Genomic DNA, 20122 nt, shown 5'->3' on the forward strand with positions numbered 1-20122 from the left:
AAGACTAAAAGCTGTGGCAATGGAGCACCGATCCATGGTTAGCCTTTAGTTCCTTCAGGTGCTTTGTTGTTATTGTTGCTTGTTTGTTGGGATTTTATTAATAATAATATTATTTTATTAAAAAGATACAAACATGTTAGAGTTCTAATAGGTATTATATTGCATTTATATCTTATTTTTGAGAGAATTTATATTTGTATAAATATTATATGCCTCTCCAAGAGGATAGTATATTTTTCTGTATTTTCAGACTGAATTTTGTACCCTTTGATACAATTTTTATTGTTTTTAATTTAGTTTCTGTACTTCTCATCCTGAGTTTATTCCTAATGTTTATATGCATGCTGTTGTCAAGGAAATGTTTTCTCCCAGTTCTAGTTGGTTTCTTCCCCCCCACAGTTTTATTGAGATATAATTGACATGTGACATTGTGTAAGTTTAAGATGTGCAATGTTTTGATTAGATATTCTTGCTTGGAAAGCTTCCAGCTTTTGTATTTCTTTTGTTTATTTAACTGTGTTTATCTTGCTTCTTAGTGTATTTCTTTTTGAAAAATTTCAGCCTGTTTTATTGTGCTAAGGGGACATAGGTTTGCGCACATCTGCGCTCAGACTACTTAGGGATGCAGTGAGGGTGGGAGCTGTGGGAAGGAAACAGGTGGGGTTTGTTGGCACAGCTGGAGTTGGGGAAGACCTGGGCAAGTTAGCAGCAAGATAGGAAGGGACAGTTGTGAGTGTAGGCTTTGTCTCTCTGGGTTATTCTTTTATCATCCTCTTTCCATTCACATGTGGAGAAACTGAAGGTCAAGGCAGTGCTTTGACGTGATCTTACCTCTCACAGCAGACGGTTAGCAAGGTTAGCTCTGTTTTGCCAGATTGCTGGGCCCAGGACCCAGTCTTGAGCTGTCAGGTTGTTACCTCTGCATTTAGCATGTTTCTCTCAATAGTAGAGTGTATTCTTGAGTTCATACATAGGTTTATGTTAACAAGTTTTTGTCAGCTTACATTTGGCCCTGTACTAGGTATGCGGTGGGTGGGGGCTGGGTAGGGGAGAGAAGAAGACATGTGGTCCCCTTGCATAGTAGCCCGCCTCACCGGGAGGGTGAGCCATGAACTCTGTCTCCCAGGTGCCTTCATGCAAAGCACATGCAGAGGAATGTTAAGGTGACATGCTGGCACTTATATCATCCTCTAATGAATAGCTCTCCCCATTCTTTTAAGACTTATGTCACACTGTTATTGTTTGATTTCACAGCATCCACCCCACTCTGCAAAAAAAGGAAAAAAGTTCCATATGGCAGATATTTTTAAAGTCAAAGTGAATTGAAAAAAATCTGTTTTTAGAATTACCCTGCACAGCAAGGGTGCAATGAGATAGGCACTCTCACATGCTACAGATGGGCAGGCATGCATTAAATTGATACAATCTGTCTGGGAGGCAGTTTGGCAATAAGTGAGGTGAGCTTTAAAGGTTCTTACCCTTTGACTCAGTAATTTCACTTCTCTCAGGATTAGCTAAAGGAAATAATCTGGGATGTACACAAATAATCATAGAAGGATTTTTAATGCATCATTTTTTTTTCTTTTTCCTAGCTATTTTAATGACAACAACTTAATATATTACTGCTCAGACTTCAACATGTTTTCCTTTTTTTCTTTATGCTTTAGCAATAAATTTTAACTCGTAAACATATTCTTGAAGAAAAGGAAGAGATTGTGATTAGGGTGGAGATCAAAGGGAACAAGCTTTGTCTTTAATGTTTTAAGTCTTTGCATACAGCATCATTTAAATAGCAAAATTCCAGAGACAGCTTAAATGCCCAATAACATGGATTGGTTAAAATAATTGCAGTACATGCATATGATACAATATAGATAATGATGTTTTCAGAAAAAAACAACAACTGTGGAAAAATGCCCATTGTATAATGTTAAGTGAAAAATACAAGGTATAAAATTGTATCTATAATATAATCTCAAATTTAAAAAATTATGAATGTTTATCTGTTGAATAGAGGGAAATACACCAAAATGCATAAATATCTCTGAGTTGAGAGATTTTCAGTGATTTTTCTTATCTCCTATTCGTATTTTCTGTTTTTTCAAATTTTTTTGCAATAAACATGTATTTTTAAATAATTGTTTTTATGATTCTAAATATTGCCAGTTTTTTCATGCATATATTTACTTTTGCAAGATAAAATCCTTTATACCTGTTTCTTTTTAGCATACATTTTCATTTTTCAGTATGTTGTGAACATTTTCCTGTGTCATTTAAAATGCATACATCCTTTAAAATGGCTACATAATATTTCATCCCATGTGTGTATCATAATTTACTTAACCAATCTACTACTATGATATTGATGTTATTTTCAGTCTTTCACTATTAAAAGGGAGTTCTGTGACAAATACTCGGCGTTATTATCATTTGTACATCTCTTTGTAATTTGGTAAGTTCCTAGAAGTTGAATTGCTGGGTCAAAAGCATACACATTTAAAATTTTGGTAGTCACTGCCATATTGCTTACTGGTACCTCCTCCCCATCCTTGCCAACACTGAGTATTTTTCTTTCTAATATTTGTTAACATAGAAAGTGAAAATGGTAACTTTGTGTTAATTTTTTATTTCTTTGGTTATAGGTAAAGTTGGATGTTTTCATTTCATATATTTTTTAGTCATTTTTATTTTTTCTTATATGAATGTTTTTCTTTGTTATCAGCCAAAAAGCTTGAAGAAACACTTTTTAACATGTAAACAAAATAATTGCATGGCACTCAGTGGAGTTTTGTGAAGATACTCTTGTGATGTTGAGAGTCTAGTCTGGAGATGACAGTGGGCCTAGGGAACCTTTGATTATTCTCATTGCTCTTGGAGAGATGATATTAACTGTCTTTACTGATCTACAGAAGCTACCAATGGTGCAGTGCCCCAAGGCCAGCGACCACCCCCTCGTATCAAGAATTTCCAGATAAACAACCAGATTGTGAAACTGAAATATTGTTATACATGCAAGATCTTCCGGCCTCCCCGGGCCTCTCATTGCAGCATCTGTGACAACTGTGTGGGTGAGTAAAACCAAAGGGGCTTTGCCTGGGGAAAAGGCTGAGTTGAAGAGGATCAGTGATTTTTCTCAGGAAAAATCAGTGGGGATGGGAAGATAGATTTAGATAGAAAATGAGCTAGATTTAGTTAAGAAACTTGAGATAGGAAACAAGCTTCTGAACAGTTGTAAATCAACTGTACTTCTGTAGATCAGATCATAATTTAAATATCCTCTAGTCTAAAAATTAAAAAAAAACCTCTTGTAAATGAAGAGATAAACTTTACCTGTTTTTCAAATCTGAATTTTCCTCTGCTGAATCTGTTTCAAGTGGAACCCACCTTACAGAGGGGGAGGAGAATCCTAGTCCACTGGAGGGCAGCATCGAGGAAGGAAGGGCTAAATAAGAAGTGGTGTTCCCAAGAAGAAAAAAGTTGCTACCACTGATTGAATTTCTCGTATATATTAAGCACTGTGCTAAGTGCTTTCCCTTTCTCTCATTTAAGACTTATAAAAACACCATAAGATAGATATTATCCCCATTTTACAGATGAGGAAATAGGTGAAGCACCTTTGTGTATGTTTGTTTGAAGCTGGAAAGGGTCTAATTCCAAAATCCTCATTTGTTCTTTCTCTGCTTCTGCTTCAAGTGTGGCAGTTGTATGTGTGCATAATATAGAGGTCTGTGCTTCTGTCTGCATATATATGTGACTTAATTGTAATCACTGCCTAGTGTATGCTGAGCCCTGGGAAAGATCAAAAACAGACAGTAAATAGGTCTGTTGAAAGGCAGATGTGTGCAGTTCCTTATATTATCAATAGGCATTCTTCCAGCATTCTTTGCATGTGCCATGGAGTATGCCTGAGTACATTGCTTTCCTCTTATCAGCCAGTTCTTTTTAGATTAAGGGTGGGAAGATGTATCTTACTTTAAATGGTAAAAGCTATATGTAGATAAGATTTTTATAAATTGAAACATTTTAAGTGAACCAGGAAACTTGATATTTCAAGAAAGTCTGATGTGACGGTTTTCAGAAAGAATTTCCTCTCCTTATTAATATTCTTAAACATAAAGAGCTCATGCAAGTTGATTTTTTAAGAACCCCTAATATTTCAGTAGAAATATGGACAGCAGATAAAACAGGAAATGCAATTACTTAGTTAACCTGAAAAAAGTGTTCATCTCTACTCAACATCAAAGAAAACAATTAAAACAAGATCTTTTTAAATCTAGAAATTCATCAAGGATAACTTGATAATGCTTCGTCCTACACTGGTGAGAATATAAATTGGAACAAACTTTTTGGAAGGCAACCTAATAAGATTCACGCCTTAGAACATGTATACTCTTTGATGCCACTAACTTGCTTTCTAGGGATCTATCTTAAGAAAAGTAATTAGGGATATGGTAAAAGATTTAGGTATGGACATATTTACCTCCAGATTATTATAATAATGAAAAATTGGAAAGAGCCTTATTGTTCACCAGTAGATAGATGGTCAAATAAATTGTGGGACTTTCATACAGTAGACTTCTGTCTATGGGAAAAGCTCATCCTAGAGAGAGGAATGAAATAAAATAGAAGATAGGTTACATTTATAGTGTGATCTCAGTTACCCATTGAAAAAATATAAGTATATATAAAGAATTATGCATGGAAATATTCCAGAATGCTTATTGTCTATTATCTATAGGTTGTGGGGTTATAAGGGATTTTGTTTCCTTCATTAGAAAAAAATTATTTTCAAGTTTTCTACAATGAGCATGTACTAGTTGTATTATTAAAAAGTGATTTTAATATAGTAAAAATATATCTGTATAAATATGTATTTTCCAGTGTTTTTTATACGGCAGGTTTGTTTAAAGTAAGGCTATCTTTATTCCTTTTTCTGAAAAGATACTGCAACCCTTTAATTAGGAGATGCACCATTCTTAACACTTATTTTTTTGACTGGTACACAGCTCATTGTGCTTTAAAAATGATGTATTTTATTCTTTGTGGGGTTTTTTGATTCATTAAAATAATACACATTCATTATAGAAAAGATGGAAAGTACAGGTGTAAATAAAACTTAATCCCAAACTCACTCTCCATTTTGTTGTATTTCCTTCTAGTCTTTCTCTCATTTGTAAAATTGGATCATACATGATAAAGTTTTTAGTCCTACCTTTGTCACTTAATGTTATATCCTGATCATTTTTCTACATGTTTAATAAATGTTTTTTGAATATATTATTGTTATTATTTTGGCTTCACTGCATGGCCTGTGGGATCTTAGTTCCCCGACTAGGGACTGAACCCACATCACATCCCTGCACTGGAAGGCAGTGTCTTAACCACTGGACCACCAGGGAAGTCCTGGAATATGTTATTTTAATGACTGCATAATCCATCATATGGCTATATTCTAGTCTATTTAGGCAATCTGCTATCAGTATATATTATTCACAATCCTATTTCATTCATTATTATAACACATTAATCAAAATTATTAAGTTTAGGGATGTGGTAAAATTGGAACCTTCATACTTTTCTGGTGGGAATGTAAAATGGTGCTGCCACTGTGAAGAATACTTTGGCAGTTCTTCAAAAAGTTACAATTATATGGCTCAGCAATTCCACTCCTGGATGTATACCTGTATTAGTGTGCTTGGGCTGCCATAATAGAATACCACAGACTGAGTAACTTAAATAACAGAAATTAATTCTGTCATAGTGCTGGGTGTTAGTGGTCCAAAATCACAGAGCCAACTGGGTGGATTTCTGGTGAGGATTGCAGGTGGCCACCTTCTGGCTGTGTCCTCACCTGGCCTTTTCTCTGTGCTTGCATACTTCTGGTGTCGCTTCCTTTTCTTATAAGGCTACCAGTTGTATTAGATTAGGGCCCCACCCTTATGATCTCATTTAACTTTAGTTATTTCCTTAGAGGCCATATCTCCAAATACAGTCACACTGGAGCTTAGGGCTTCAACATGTGAATTTTAGGGAGGGGGGGATGACACAATTCTGTCCATAGCAATACCAAAAAGAATTGAAAAACAGAAACTCAAACATATTTGTACATCAGTGTTCACAATAGACAAAAGATGGAGGCAATCCAAGTGTCCCTCAACAAATGAACAGATAAGCAAAATTGTGGTATAGCCATATGGAATATTTTCAGTCATAAGGAGGAATGAAGTGTTGATACATGCTACAACATGGATGAGTCTTGAAAACATGCTGAGTGAGAGAAGTCAGACACAAAAGGCCATATATTGTATGATTCCACTTAAGTGAAATATCTAGAATAAGCAAATTCATAGAGATAGAAAGAAGATTAGAGGTTACCAGGGGCTGGGAGAAGAGGAAAATGGAAAGTTACTACTTAATGAGTACAGAGTTTCTGTTTAGGGGTGATGAAAATTTTTGGAAATAAGTAGTTGTGATGGTTGCACAATACTGTGAATGTAATTAATGCCAGTAGATTTTACACTTAAAATAGGTTAAAATGGCAAATTGTATGTTTTATATATTTTACCACAATAAAAAATTTAATGAAAAAGTATTGACCCTAAATTCCTGTGCTCTTCTTTATTTCCTTATGAGAAATTACTGAAAATGGATTTATTCTGCCAAAGGGATGTGAACATTATTAAGGCTCTTGATACATATGCCCAAATTGCTTTCCAGAAAGGTTCTATCAATTTGTAGTTCCACAAACAGTATATTATACATTTTACCCTGTTCTCACTAGCATTGAATATTATTTTATATATCCTTATTTTGATAGACAAAAACTTTCTTATTGTTGTATTAGTATTGCACTGGCTTATTAATGAATCAGAAGACTAAATATATGTTTATGTGGTATTATTAACTGTTTTGCTTTTTGACTATTGTCTTGAAGGAGCATTTGTATTTAATTATTGATTTATAAGGACTTTTAATACACTAAGTTACAAAATTCAAATATATTCCTGTTGGGTTTTCTTCCTCTTTAATTTTCCTGATAGCATTTTTAACATATAGGAAATATTTTTTAAAGTGTATGAAGTCAAACCATTTCTTTGTCATCTGTGTTTTTTTCTATTACTTTATGCTTAGAAAGCCCTTCTCCATTCAGGAGACAAATGTTCACCTAGTATTTTTGTTTTTTTTAGGGTTTCACTTTGTTTTTACATTTAACTCTTTAATTCATCTAGAATTATTTTTGATAAATAGTGTGATGGAAAAAGATTGAACCTTATTTTCAGTCAAGTAACCAATTGTTTATGGAATGGTACTGCCTTTCATCGCTTTCACTTTCACCACTGGTTTTGTAGCACTGCCTTTCCCAGACAGAAGATTTTTATATATTCTATTTCTGGGCGATTTCCATTCCATTAAGCTATGCCACACCGTTTAAGGTGTATAATTTTTTACTAACTGGAGTTTAAGAAAAACCACACTACTCATTTTTCAAAATTCCCTTGGCTATTTATACTGATTTATTCTTCCTGCACTTAGTAGACTTATATACTAAGACTTTTCTTTGGAAAAACGAGCTCTGTGCTGTTAACTGACAGTGAGACAGATTACTTAACCCCTCAGTATCCCAGTTTCCTTATCTGTAAAATGGAGAAAAGATTATCTTCTTTTGCCCATCTTCCAGGGTGGTTGTGGGGATCGAAGGAGATGGCTGTGAAAACATTGCGAAAAATGAAAACCAGTATTTTTTACAGTTGCAGTACGCGAGGATCCTAGGGGTCTGGGAATTAGGTATGAAGTGGATGGTGGATGTTGTGCTTCGTTTTGGAGGCTTTGGCACTGGACTGTCTCTTTCTCCCACAGAGCGCTTCGACCATCACTGCCCCTGGGTGGGGAATTGTGTTGGAAAGAGGAACTACCGCTACTTCTACCTCTTCATCCTATCTCTCTCCCTCCTCACGATCTATGTCTTCGCCTTCAACATCGTCTATGTGGCCCTCAGTGAGTATACAGGGCAGTATCTGTTGGAAGGGTGGGTGGGGGGAGAAGACTTGAGGACAGCTTAGGGGAGTGGTTCCATATCCTGGGGGGACTTTCCCATTGCAAAGGCACCTTAGGACCAGTTATAAGTGAGCACTACTGTCTGCTCCTGAGCAGAGCTCCAAACCTCAGGATTTACTGAGCATGTTGGCCTTCTCAGTGGCCCTCTGCTGGGTATCAGGATCATAATTACTGGTTTGTCCCTAGAGTACCTGGCATGTCCCAGGTGATCCCAAAGGCTGGGGATGTATTTTTGGTGTATGTGTCCTCTCTTCTGCCTCATAGACCTGCTTGGTGTCACGTGGTAGAAGGGGTTATACCAGAGAAATGTCTTAGTGGCTCATGGTCTGCTTTGGAAGATAGAAAACACATTCTTGTGCACGTCTGCACATGCACACATCCCCACACATCCAATAACCCAAGGACAGATAGGATGTGGAGTTAAAGGAGTGGTCTTTCTCAGGGTAGCTCCCTGGGAAGAGATGAGTGCTGAGCTGGGTTTTGAACAGTGGAGGGACATAGATTGGTGAAGAGAGAGGATTTTTCTGGGATATTCCTGGTTTCTTTCACCTATGAATGCATTTCCCCCTCCATGCCTATAGCTGGAGGTTAGGGAGAAGGGAGGGGAGCCAGATGCTGGGCTTGTGGCTGACTCTCTAGTCCAGTATTGGGTCTTGCATTGGAAAGGTGAACCCTTTAGTCAAGAGAGCACCAGCTTGTAGGTGAGTCCCTTACCTGAATGAGGGCTTATCTCTTGCCAGCTTGTAACAAGGATGGGGGGGGAAGAAAGTGAGTAGGCACTAGAGTATGTGGGTAATTTTTACTGAAGTTACTAATCTTTCTACTCCTCCTCCCAATTTCACAGAATCCTTGAAAATTGGCTTCCTGGAGACATTGAAAGAAACTCCTGGAACATATCCTCCCCTGGCAGTAGGTCCCTGTGCAGCCCTCTTAAACTACTTTTCAGCATGCTTTCTGTCTGCAGTTCTCCACAATCTCATTTTTCAGACGTCAGAGACTGCCAATGTCTAAAATTGAAAAATGGAGTCTTAGTGGTAGCAACCAGAATGGAAAATGGCTGGGGCTTAAAGAGAGGTCTTTTTTTCACCCTTGCCTCCACTGCTTCCCTCCCAAGTCCTTCTGATCCCAGGCTCAGCCCTGCCTTCTCTAGTGGGCTGTACTTTGCTCTCAATAGACCTCTTGTGTCACAAGAAGTCCCACCTTCCTGTTACAGCTAAGGCTTATTTTGTACAGCAGTTACATTTTTGAGAAGGAGATTCAACTGGGATTTCTAGAAATCACATTCTGGTTTTTTTTTTCCCACCAATTTTTTGTTTATAGAGTTTGTTTTCCGGTGGCAGAGATGATCATCGTTGTTTTGCTTTGGACCCCTCCTAAATGTCCCTTTCAAAGAGCCAGTGATGAATAAACAGACAAACATCTAAATACACTAAATCTATTAGAGAGCTCCTTGTAGTGTATAAACAGGAGTCTGTTACTTTTCATGAGGGATAGAGCCAGTGAGTTTAGAATTCATCCATTGTTATAAGTGGATATATATTTGTGATGTATGTTCCAAGGGGTAAAGATGGTGTGATTGGTGCCATGAGCATGGGCCGAGGCATTAAATCCCCTGGTGTGGCTTCTTCAACATTCCTTAACAACACTTCACTGTTCTAGAAGTACTCATTTGCTTCTTCACGCTCTGGTCCGTCGTGGGACTGACTGGATTCCACACTTTCCTTGTGGCTCTCAACCAGACAACCAATGAAGATGTGAGTCAGCTTTTCCTCTCCTCATCACATATTCTTCTACCAAAGCCTAATCTCTAATTACCTGCTAGAGAACTGTCTCCAGGGTCTGGGAGGTTGAGGCAGGCAGAAGCCAGGTGTGGGAGATGGTTAAACCAGGTGTGTAGAAGAACAAGCAGACTGCTTTTTTGGGAGCTGAATGCCCATAGGGAATGAGGAAGAAGAGACTGAATGGTTGGGTAGGCACAGGTCTTCAGATGTTCATACATCCTTAAAAGTTAACTAACTGGGTTTGGAATGGAGAGGGACAGTTGCATTGAATTGCATCCTTGCTTTTATTTTTTTTTAATATTTATTTTTATTTATTTAACTTATTTAGCTGCACAGGGTCTTAGTTGTGGCACATGAAATCTTTTAGCTGTGGCATGTGGGATCTAGTTCCCTGACCAGGGATCGAACCTGGGCCCCCTGCATTGAGAGCTCATAGTCTTAGACACTGGACCAGCAGGGAAATCCCTACATCCTTGCTTTTAAAAAGTTACTGATTAATCCATATTTATTGTAGAAAATCAGAAACTAAAGATAAACAAAAAATAGCAAATAAGTCCCTATAATTTTACCTCCTAGGCCTCACCATTGTTATGGTATGATCTGTAGTCTTCTAGACTTGTCTAGACTTGTTCCCATGTTTGTTTATGTGAGTATATTACGTTTTTTTTTTCAGTCTGGATTTCTTTTTTTCTTTTTTTTAAAATAAATTTATTTATTTTTAATGGAGGCTAATTACTTTTACAATATTGTGGTTTTGCCATACATTGACATGAATATTATGTATTTTTAAATGGAAATAATATATAACGCTCAGGTATCTGCATTTTCAACTCTATTGTGAATACTTTTCCATGGCTATGCATATATTTCTTTTTTTTTCTATTGTGGTAAAAGACATGTAGCATAAAATGCACCACCTTAAACCATTTTTAAGTGTACAATTCAGTGGCATTAGTACATTGACAGTGTTGTGCAACCATTGCTACCATCCATCTCTAGAACTTTTCTATCTTCCCATGCTCTATGTATTTCTTCAACATAATGTTTAATGTAAGCCTTGGCTTTTATCTTTCAGATCAAAGGCTCATGGACAGGGAAGAATCGTGTCCAGAATCCCTATAGCCATGGCAACATTGTGAAGAACTGCTGTGAAGTGCTGTGTGGCCCCTTGCCCCCCAGGTACTCAAAGGACTGGAAGGTTCTGGAACTCTTGGGACAAGCAGTTAGACCCAATCCTGTCACCTGGTCTGATACGTTCTTCTGAACATGGCCTCTTAGTGTCAAAAGAGGGCTTCCCAGGGATTGTCCCTGGGTGCCATATCTACATGGACCATAGACCACAGGCTGGTTGTTTTGAAGGAATGACCTTTGATTCTTATTTCATCTGTTTATTCCTTTGTTAATGTGGTATTCTATGATTTGTGGAAGAAAGAAGTGAATGGAAGGCAGGAGGTGTGTGCTTGGATCAGGCTAGACTGCCAAAGGGCAGGTTTGTATTTTCCAACACACACAGAAAGCAGATGTGGGTGGATGGACAGGTGGATGCAAAGTGTTTTGTTAACTCTGCTATCTCCTTCAGTGTGCTGGATCGAAGGGGTATTTTGCCACTGGAGGAAAGCGGAAGTCGACCCCCCAGTACTCAAGAGGCGAGTACCAGCCTTTTGCCTCAGGGCCCAGTAAGTGTTCCTGACTTTTTTTTAAAGCTTTTAGACTTTAAGACTGATTCTGTGGTAAAGGGTATAGGCTAAATTTATACCTTAGCGATATAATTAGGCAATTTTGTGTCCAATCACTCCAGCTTCCCTGTGTTTGCTTCTGTGCTGACATTTTCTTAAGATCTTTTTGCCCTTGACATAGATTAAGATCTAGTCATTTCTCCAACATTTTGTGCCAGCCAGTGTGCTAAGGATACACCAATGAACAAGGCACGCGATGTCCCTGCTCTTACAGACCTCATCGTGTAGTGGGGATGAGAGACAATAAAACAGGCTATTAGTTGGTACAATGACAAGTGTCTTGATGAGGGAAGAATAAAATGCTATAGGAGCAATGATAGTGGTCAGGGGAGTGGGTTGGAGTTAGTGGTGTGGTTACCTTGATAGAAGGGGGCTTCTTCTCTGGAATATGCAGGTGTTATGGAAACTCTCCCAGCTATGCTGCTCAGATATGCTTTAATAACGTATGTTCCTAAGAAGTTATTAGTTGAACTTTCTTTTTAAATAGTAGCTCTATTGAGATATGATTCAGATACCATAAAATCTCAGTTAAAAATGTAGGATTCACTGGTTTGTAATACATTCACAGAATTGTGCTATCATCACAGCTATCAATTTTAAAACATTTTCATTGCCTTTCCCTCCCCTCCCAAAACCCTGTACCCATTAGCAGTCACTGTTCCTTTCCCCCCAGTTCCCTCAGCCCCATCCCTAGGCAACTGTTAATCTGTTTTCTTTTCCTGTAGACTTGTTTGTTCAGTATATTTCATGTAAATGCAGTCGTATTATATGTGGTCTTTTGTGACTGGCCTCTTTCTTTTAGGATTGTATTTTCAAGGTTCATCCATGTTGTAGCTTGTGGCAGTACTTTTTTCCTTTATATGGCTGGATAATATTCCATTATATGGATAGACCACATATTACTTATACGTTCATCAATTGATAGGCATTTAGATTGTTTCCACCTTTTGGTTATTATGAATAATGCTGAAATTAACATGTGTATGCAAGTTTTTACATGGACATATGTTTTCATTTCTCTTGGCTATATGCATGAAATTGAAATTACTGGGTCATATAATAATTTTATGTTTAACCTTTTGAGGAACGGCTGTACTGTTTTCCAGAGTGGCTGTACCATTTTCTCACCCCCACCAGTTGCATATGAGGGTTCCAGTTTCTCCATATCTTGGGCAACACTTGTTATTATCATCCACCATTTTGATTCTAGCCATCCTTGTGTGTGTGTAGCCATATATCATGGTAGTTTTGATTTGCATTTTCCTGATGCATAATGATATTGAGCATCTTTTCATGAGTTTATTGGTCAGTTGTGTATCTTCTTCTTTGGAGAAGTGTCTATTCAGATCCTTTGTCCATTTTTAAATTGGATTGTTTGGGTTTTTTTAATTGTTGAGTTGTAAGAGTTCTTCTGTATGTAAATCCCTTAGAGATTTGATTTGCAAAGATTCTCCCATTTTGTATATTGTCTTTTCACTTTCTTGATGGTGTCCTTTCAAGCACAAAAGATTTCAGTTTTGTGTAGTCTAATTTATCTATTTTGGTTGTTGTTTTTGCTTGCGCTTGCATTGTCAGATCTAAGAAACCATTGCCTAATCCAAGGTCATGAAGATTTATACTCTGTTTTCTTCTAAGAGTTTTATAGTTTTAGCTCTTACATTTAGGTCTTTGATCCATTTTGAGTTATTTTATATTGTATGAGGTAGAGGGTTCAAGTTCTTTATTTTGCATATGGATATCCAGTTGTCTTGGCACAGTTTGTTGAAGATTATCCTTACTCTGTTGAATTGTTGTGGTACCCTTGTCAAAAATCAGTTGATCATAAATGTGAGAATCTGTTTCTGGACTTTCAGTCCTATTCCACTGATCAATAAGTTTATTCCTATGCCAGTATCGCACTATCTGGGTTACTGTAGCATTGTAGTAAGTTTTGAATTTATGAAGTGTGAGTCCTCCAAATTTATTCTTTATTTAATTGTTTTGGTTGTGGTTCCATATGACTCCTAGAATCAACTTATCAATTTCTGCAGATGTACCAGCTGAAATTTTGATGGGGATTGTATTGAATCACTCAGTCATGTCCGACTCTTTGCAACCCCATGGACGGTAGTCTGCACTAGGCTCCTCCGTCCATGGGATTTTCTAGGCAAGAGTACTGGAGTGGGTTGCCATTTCCTTCTCCAGGGAATCTTCCCGACCCAGGGATCGAACCCAGGTCTCCCACATTGTAGACAGACGCTTTACCATCTGAGCCACCAGGGAAGTAATTTGGAGAATGTTATCATCCTAACATGATTAAGTCTTCTGAGCCAATAATATGGGCTTTAATGTCATTTATGTAGGTCTTTTAAAATTTCTTTCAACAATGTTTTGTAGTTTCCAGAGTATAAGTTTTGTATTTCTTTTGTTACCCTTATTCATAAGTATTTTATTCTTTTTGATGTTATTATAATATAAATGGTCTTCCCTGGTGGCTCAGGTCATAAAGAATCCGCGTGCCCTGAGGGAGACCTGGGTTTGATCCCTGGGTTCAGAAGATCCCCTGGAGAAGGGAATGGCTACCCACTCCAGTATTCTTTCCTGGAGAATTCCATGGACAGAGGAGCCTGGCGGGCTACAGTCCATGGAGTCACAAAGAGTTGGACATGACTGAGAGACTTTCACTTTCACATAATATAAATGAAATTATTTTGGAGAATTCCCTGACTGTATCATTCAGGAGATATTTTTAAAGCAGAAGATTTTTAAATCTGAAGATTTAGCCACCCTACCCTCTTTGGTTTAGAATCACTGTTCTAGTGAGCCACCTATTAGGGCCCAAAGAAGACTGAGAGCCACTGTGTCGGATCTTGTGAGACATGTATGTTATAATATTCTGTTGTGAAAGAGGGAAGGTGATCTGTGTAATTATTTGTGGTCCTGTTTATTATTATCATGAATAATAATGGAAACATCTGTCCACAACAGGCAGTTAAGAGTAGAACTCAAAAAAAAAAAAAAAAAAAAGAGTAGAACTCAGACTTCAATTGCCTTCTGTTGAGAAGACAATAGTCTAGTTTTGGTTCTGAGTTTCGGGCTGGTGGGAGCGTATCTCTAGCCATCAGTGTGGTTAATGGGTTCAGAGGATGAGTTCAGTGTCAATGGATTATCTCCACTTGGATTCTGTGGGAGACCTTTGTATTGACTTTGATATCTTTTCCTTCTCAGGCTCCAATAGACCATCTAAGCAATGAGATGCCAGAGGACACCAGCACTCCTGAAGAGATGCCACCTCCAGAGCCCCCAGAGTCCCCACAGGAGGTGATGGAAGCTGAGAAATAGCCTATGTATGGAAGAGACTTTTATGTTTGATTAGGGCTGTGAGAGATTTAAGGGGAGTAGGTAAACCTGAGACAGAGAGAGAGTAAGCTGTTCCTCTCACTGTTTTTCTTTGGTCTTTATTCACCCTGTTGTAAACTGGCATTTTCTTACTGCAAGCTTTTTTAATTTCTGGACTCTAAGCAGTTGCAGAAGATGTCAGTCACCTCTGGTAACTGGACAAATGGGTCCCTTGGGCCCTGGCACTGGTTTTCCATGGCCTCAGCCACGGAGTCTCTTTGGACTCCCCTCTCTTCCCTCCAGATCCCAGCTCTCTTGCTTGGGGTCACTGGCCCAATCCTGGGGTAAAGTTCCTTGAGACTGGCTCAAATCCCCTCAGGTTGCTGCATGTCACGAGTCCAGAGGCAGTCACAGAGACTGCTGGCCAGGGCATTCTACCTGGATTCTCGAGGCCTTCAGAATGGAGGAGGATGGAGAGTAGGGTTGGAGGATTCTCACGGCTCCAAAGTGCCAACATTGCCAGCAAATCCTTTCAGGAACGGGGCAGGTAGCTTCCAGTTGTTGTATTTATTCGTGTAGCTTCTCCTTTGTCCCCTGTCCACTCTCTTAACACCTAAGCCCCACTCTTTTCCCGTGAGATATATGTAAGTAGTTGCAGTATAGATAACAATTTACATTTCTTGTAGACTACCCAGAAACTTTTTACTACCTGTGCCATTCTCAATAAGAACTTATGAGATGCCAACGGCATGGCCCCTCGCACTCTCTGTCTCATCTCTCCTCCTCTCTCACTAGCCCCTTTTAATTTGCTTTCCTTTTGACTCTTGTTCCCATTGGGAGCAGGAACGGCAGTAATAAAAGTCTGCACTTTGGTGGTTCCTTTTCCTCAGAGGAAGCCTGAGTGCTCACTTAAACACTACCCCCTCAGACTCCCTGTGTGAGGCCTGTAGAGGCCCTGTATGCACAAATGGGGAAACCAAGGCACAGAGAGGCTCTCCTCTCCTCTCCTCTCCCCCTGTATCCCCTCAAAACAGAAAAAAAATAATACAAAAAAGAGGATAACAAGTACTTCCATTAGGCCTCGGCTGAGCGAGGAGGGAAAGCCCCGCACTGCTGCCCTCCCGGGTAACCCACTCCAAGGCCTTGGCCCATCTCGGGCTTGGTAACCACACCAGGGGCTTCCTCCAGGCCCCACTCTTCCAGCACTTCCACCGGCAGAGTCCCAGAGTCGCTTCACCCTGGGGGTGGGTTGTGGCCCCCAGTCAGCTCTGCTCAGGACCTGCTCTATTTCAGGGAAGAAAATTTATGTATTATATGTGGCTATATTTCCTAGAGCACCTGTGTTTTTCTCTTTCTAAGCCAGGGTCCTATCTGGATGACTTCTGGGGAGGGGGGGGAGTGTAAACCAGAACTTTTAATCTATTTGAAGGTGATTAAACTGTGTCTAATGCAAACTGCCTGCCTCCTCCTTCCCCTTCCACTTCAGGAACCACTGTGGGGTGTAAGTATCTTTGTGTGGCGGTGTTGGGGGTGGGCGTGGGGGTTGAAGGGGTTGCTTGTTACTACTACCCATACTTCCCTTTTCCAGGGGACCCTTGGGTTGGAGAGATTGCTCCCAAACTCTCCACTGATCTCTTTTACACTCTGGGTTGAAGTTTACCTTATTCTGAACTATGAAAAAAAAGCCTTTCAAGGCCATGGACAGTGTTAGAAAGATTGGGAGGGTCAAGGGTTATATTAAAGTAAGAGGATAAGTTCTTTATTAGGATATTGTTTTTATGCAGATGGATGGTTTTAATTGCAGATGAATCTTGGTTATTAAAGCAGGCTCATCAGCCCCCTGCCCCCGGAAATATTTTGTTAGTGATCTTTTACGAGTGATGGTATATATTTCTTTTTAAATGATCTCTAATCAAAATTCCTTACCAATTCCTGTTTCATTCTCCCCAGTTAATCAAAAGTAATGAAACTTGACTGCTCCCAGATTTTTCTCTGTCTTCCTATTTTCCTTGTAGCACGGTTTGAGGTTAGCAGTCCTTGGAGAGACAGAGAGACTGGGACTGTGACCGACTCTGATTCCTGTCCTATCTGCCTCTGCTTTCCCATTCTTTTTCTGGCTCTCTCGATTTTGTCCTTGTAGTTAGATTTTAGTCAGTTCAAAATAAAGCCAAGCCTGGAAAGTTGGGAGGATACTAGATTTTTTTCAGTTAGCTTGCCACTCAGATGAAACTGTTTTTAGTCAGTTCTCAGCCCATCTTGTCTCAGCCCATGTCTTCTCTCCTCCTCCAATTTACCTCAGCCACTCTTCTATTGACCCTTGGGTCCATTAGAGAAGCTGTCTTTTCCTGTGGTGAAGGGTCAAAATGGAAACCCCTTATCACTAGTATGAAATGATTTTTTTAAAGCTTCTGGTTTTCCCTACTCCCTGCCCTTGTTCTTTTCCTTTATAAATCTTCTATATTTAAGACCTTGGCCTGAAGATCTGTCCATTCATACCATGCACCAGCTGGGACTGTTCCTAGTCTGAGTTCTGATCAGAGTGGAGATTGATGAATTGGTCCTTCCCAGGGGAATAGGCTTTAAATTGTTTACTCTTTTCAATGGCTGACATTCTTTCCACCTCTCCCCTTCCTCCCCATTCCTTAAGTTCCTATGTTCCCCACTTCCCCAGGCCGGGATGGTTGGAATGAATCCAAAACCTCTAGGGGCTGGTGGAATTTGACTCTTTTGGGCCTTTTTATTTTTCATGTCCCTTTGGCCCTGGGGCCCCCTTTGCCCTAGATGAGAACACCATCTCCCCCTTTGCTTTTTTCACCAGTGGCAGCAGTGGGTTCTAAATCTATAACAGCTAAACTCCATTCTTCCTGTCCTGACCTTCCTGCCTTTACCCATAAGTCCCTTTTTCCTGCTGAATGAATCTCGTTACCTTGTTGAGGGAAAAATAATTATTTTGTTTTTAAATCTGTTTTCTAACTTAAATGCAATTTAATATGTAAATCTCAGCACTTTTGTGTGAGCCTACAAATGTGTGTGTGTGTGTGTGTGTGTGTTGTGTGTGTATGGTGGGATTTTCACTCTCTGGTTTTTCTTAATAAAGAAATCCTTCTTTCCGGGGGGAAGCCAATTAATGAAGGAGACCTGAATAGTTGTAGAAATAGAGGGATGTCTGTTTCTTTGTGCTTCTGCCTCATTTCTTTACTTGTGCCTAGTGTGAATGACCAGACCCCTCCACCACCTTTTGACCCCCTCCGTTTTAGAGGGCCCTCAGCCTAGTGGGGCAGAGAGAGGGACCTGTACTGTGTCTGGTGCCCCTCTGGGACCACTTGGATTGGCTCAAGCGGTAACCTAGCAACCTAGCTCCCCTCCCTCTCCCCAAGGCCTGGCCCTGTTAGTCCTTTTCTTCTAGCTCAGTTCACTTTATACCTCTGAAGCTTGGGGCTGGGCTAGGGAAAATCACTAAGGGATCACAGTAAATGTTTTTTTTTTAAAATAATTTTCTCTCGTGCCTTGGTGCTACTAAAGAAGACCAGTTCTTCCAATGATTCAAAAAGCATTTGTGTCACTTTTGAGAACACATTCTAGGAATTGCTTGCTGTTCTTTGGCAATATGCTTTAGAAATAGTTTCAAAGGCTACAACTGCAAATATCATTAGCTTTAAAGGATGCAAGGCCTACTCCCTAAAAAGGGAGTCTTTGTGGATTTCATGTTTTGGATAAATATGAAAGAGAAATGGGAACTAGAAATCTTCTGTAAACCATCAGATGCCCTATAGGACATCAGTATAGGTAGAAAAGCCTAGTACAACTATCTGGGCCTAATCGTTATACAAATAAACACAAAACATATTTTTACAGCTTTAATATTATACACTGAATTTCCAGTAATGCAGCAATTGTGTAAATTGAGTAAAGATGGTCCTTTATTTTATTCAGAAATTTACCAAGAGTTGTGACTTTTGAAAATCGGGCCACCAACAGGAGTGCCATTCATGGTTTTTTAAGTCTCCAATATTTAGTCTTCCTTTGTAGCACTTGCATTTGCAGTGAATCTGCATCTATAGTGGAAGCATTGGACTATTAGATCTTTTAGTATAGTCTTGTGCAGGCATTTGCATCTGAAGTATAGTTATCTGATTCTAAATGACTTTCCTTTTGTTTCTTCTTTATACTATAGTTAGTGTATTATATTGCTATTCTGGAAATTATGTGTATAAGCAGTTTATATTAACTATGAAATGCATTTCAGGCCAAGGGTATATTACAAAATATTATATATATACCAAGGGAGGGTTGAAAATCCCTGGACTAGATTGTCTCAAAGTTCCCTTTCTACCTCTAAATATTTGGAAAATTTAGAAAATCAACAATGCCCCTCATCCCCTTATACCTTTAATGTGCTTTTTAAATTTTAAAAGTAACACATGTTGAAATTTTGAAAGCACAGGAATGTAAGAGGATTGAAAAAAATCACTCATAAACTTATCACCAAATATATTAATCACTGTTAATGTTTTGGTTTATTTCTTTCTGGACTTTTTTCTTGTGCATATGTGTATATATATATACATACATATTTTTGAACTTAACTGGAATTCAACTATCAATATAGTTTTGTAATCCAGCTTTTTTTACTTAGTATTTTTCATACCATTATAAATTATTTGAAAATGTTTCTTAATGACTCCATAATATATATATATAATCTTTCCCCTATTATCAGACATTTTTTAGGCATCTCCAATTTTTCCTTATTATAAATATTGCTATGATAAACTTCCTTATGTATGGGCATATCTGTGATTATTTCTTTAGGATAAATTCCTAAAGGTGGAATTATTGAGATTAAAATCCCTGAAGAAAACACCGACTTCACCGGAAGGGCCTGTAGATATCGAGAAGTGTAAGCTGGAACGAGGAGCTATCTGAAACTGAGCTGAGTTTAATGGCTCTTGATGTGTGCTATGCTCAGTCACTTTAGTTGTGTCCAACTCTTTGTGACCCCATGAACTGTAGCCTGCCAGGCTTCTCTGTCCATGAGATTTTTCTGGCAAGAATACTGGAGTGAGTTGCCATTTCCTCCTCCAATGGCTCTTGATAAATATGGCCAAATTACTTTACAGAAAGGCTGACCCAGTTTGTCCTACCACCTCTGTATCAGAGAGCCTTCTTCAACACACCTTATTTTATTTCTTCCGTTAATAATGAGGTAAAACATTTTCTGCACCTCCCCTC

General features: G+C 38.8%; 1 protein-coding gene across 2 annotated transcripts in view; it reads left to right on the forward strand.

Annotated features, from left to right (window-relative positions):
* ZDHHC9 (zinc finger DHHC-type palmitoyltransferase 9) overlaps positions 1-16344 on the forward strand; it is a 29816-nt gene extending 13472 nt beyond the window's left edge. For both annotated transcript variants that reach the window (XM_065916201.1, XM_065916202.1), the window contains 7 exons: positions 2910-3068; positions 7858-7995; positions 8900-8946; positions 9705-9809; positions 10912-11015; positions 11416-11512; positions 14780-16344. In XM_065916201.1, the coding sequence (XP_065772273.1) occupies positions 2910-3068; positions 7858-7995; positions 8900-8946; positions 9705-9809; positions 10912-11015; positions 11416-11512; positions 14780-14893 (764 nt within the window). In that variant the 3' untranslated portion in view covers positions 14894-16344. The remainder of the gene's footprint in view (positions 1-2909; positions 3069-7857; positions 7996-8899; positions 8947-9704; positions 9810-10911; positions 11016-11415; positions 11513-14779) is intronic.
* The last annotated feature ends 3778 nt before the right edge of the window (positions 16345-20122 follow it).

Source organism: Muntiacus reevesi, chromosome X (assembly GCF_963930625.1).
Source record: "Muntiacus reevesi chromosome X, mMunRee1.1, whole genome shotgun sequence".
Classification (NCBI taxonomy): Eukaryota; Metazoa; Chordata; class Mammalia; order Artiodactyla; family Cervidae; genus Muntiacus; species Muntiacus reevesi.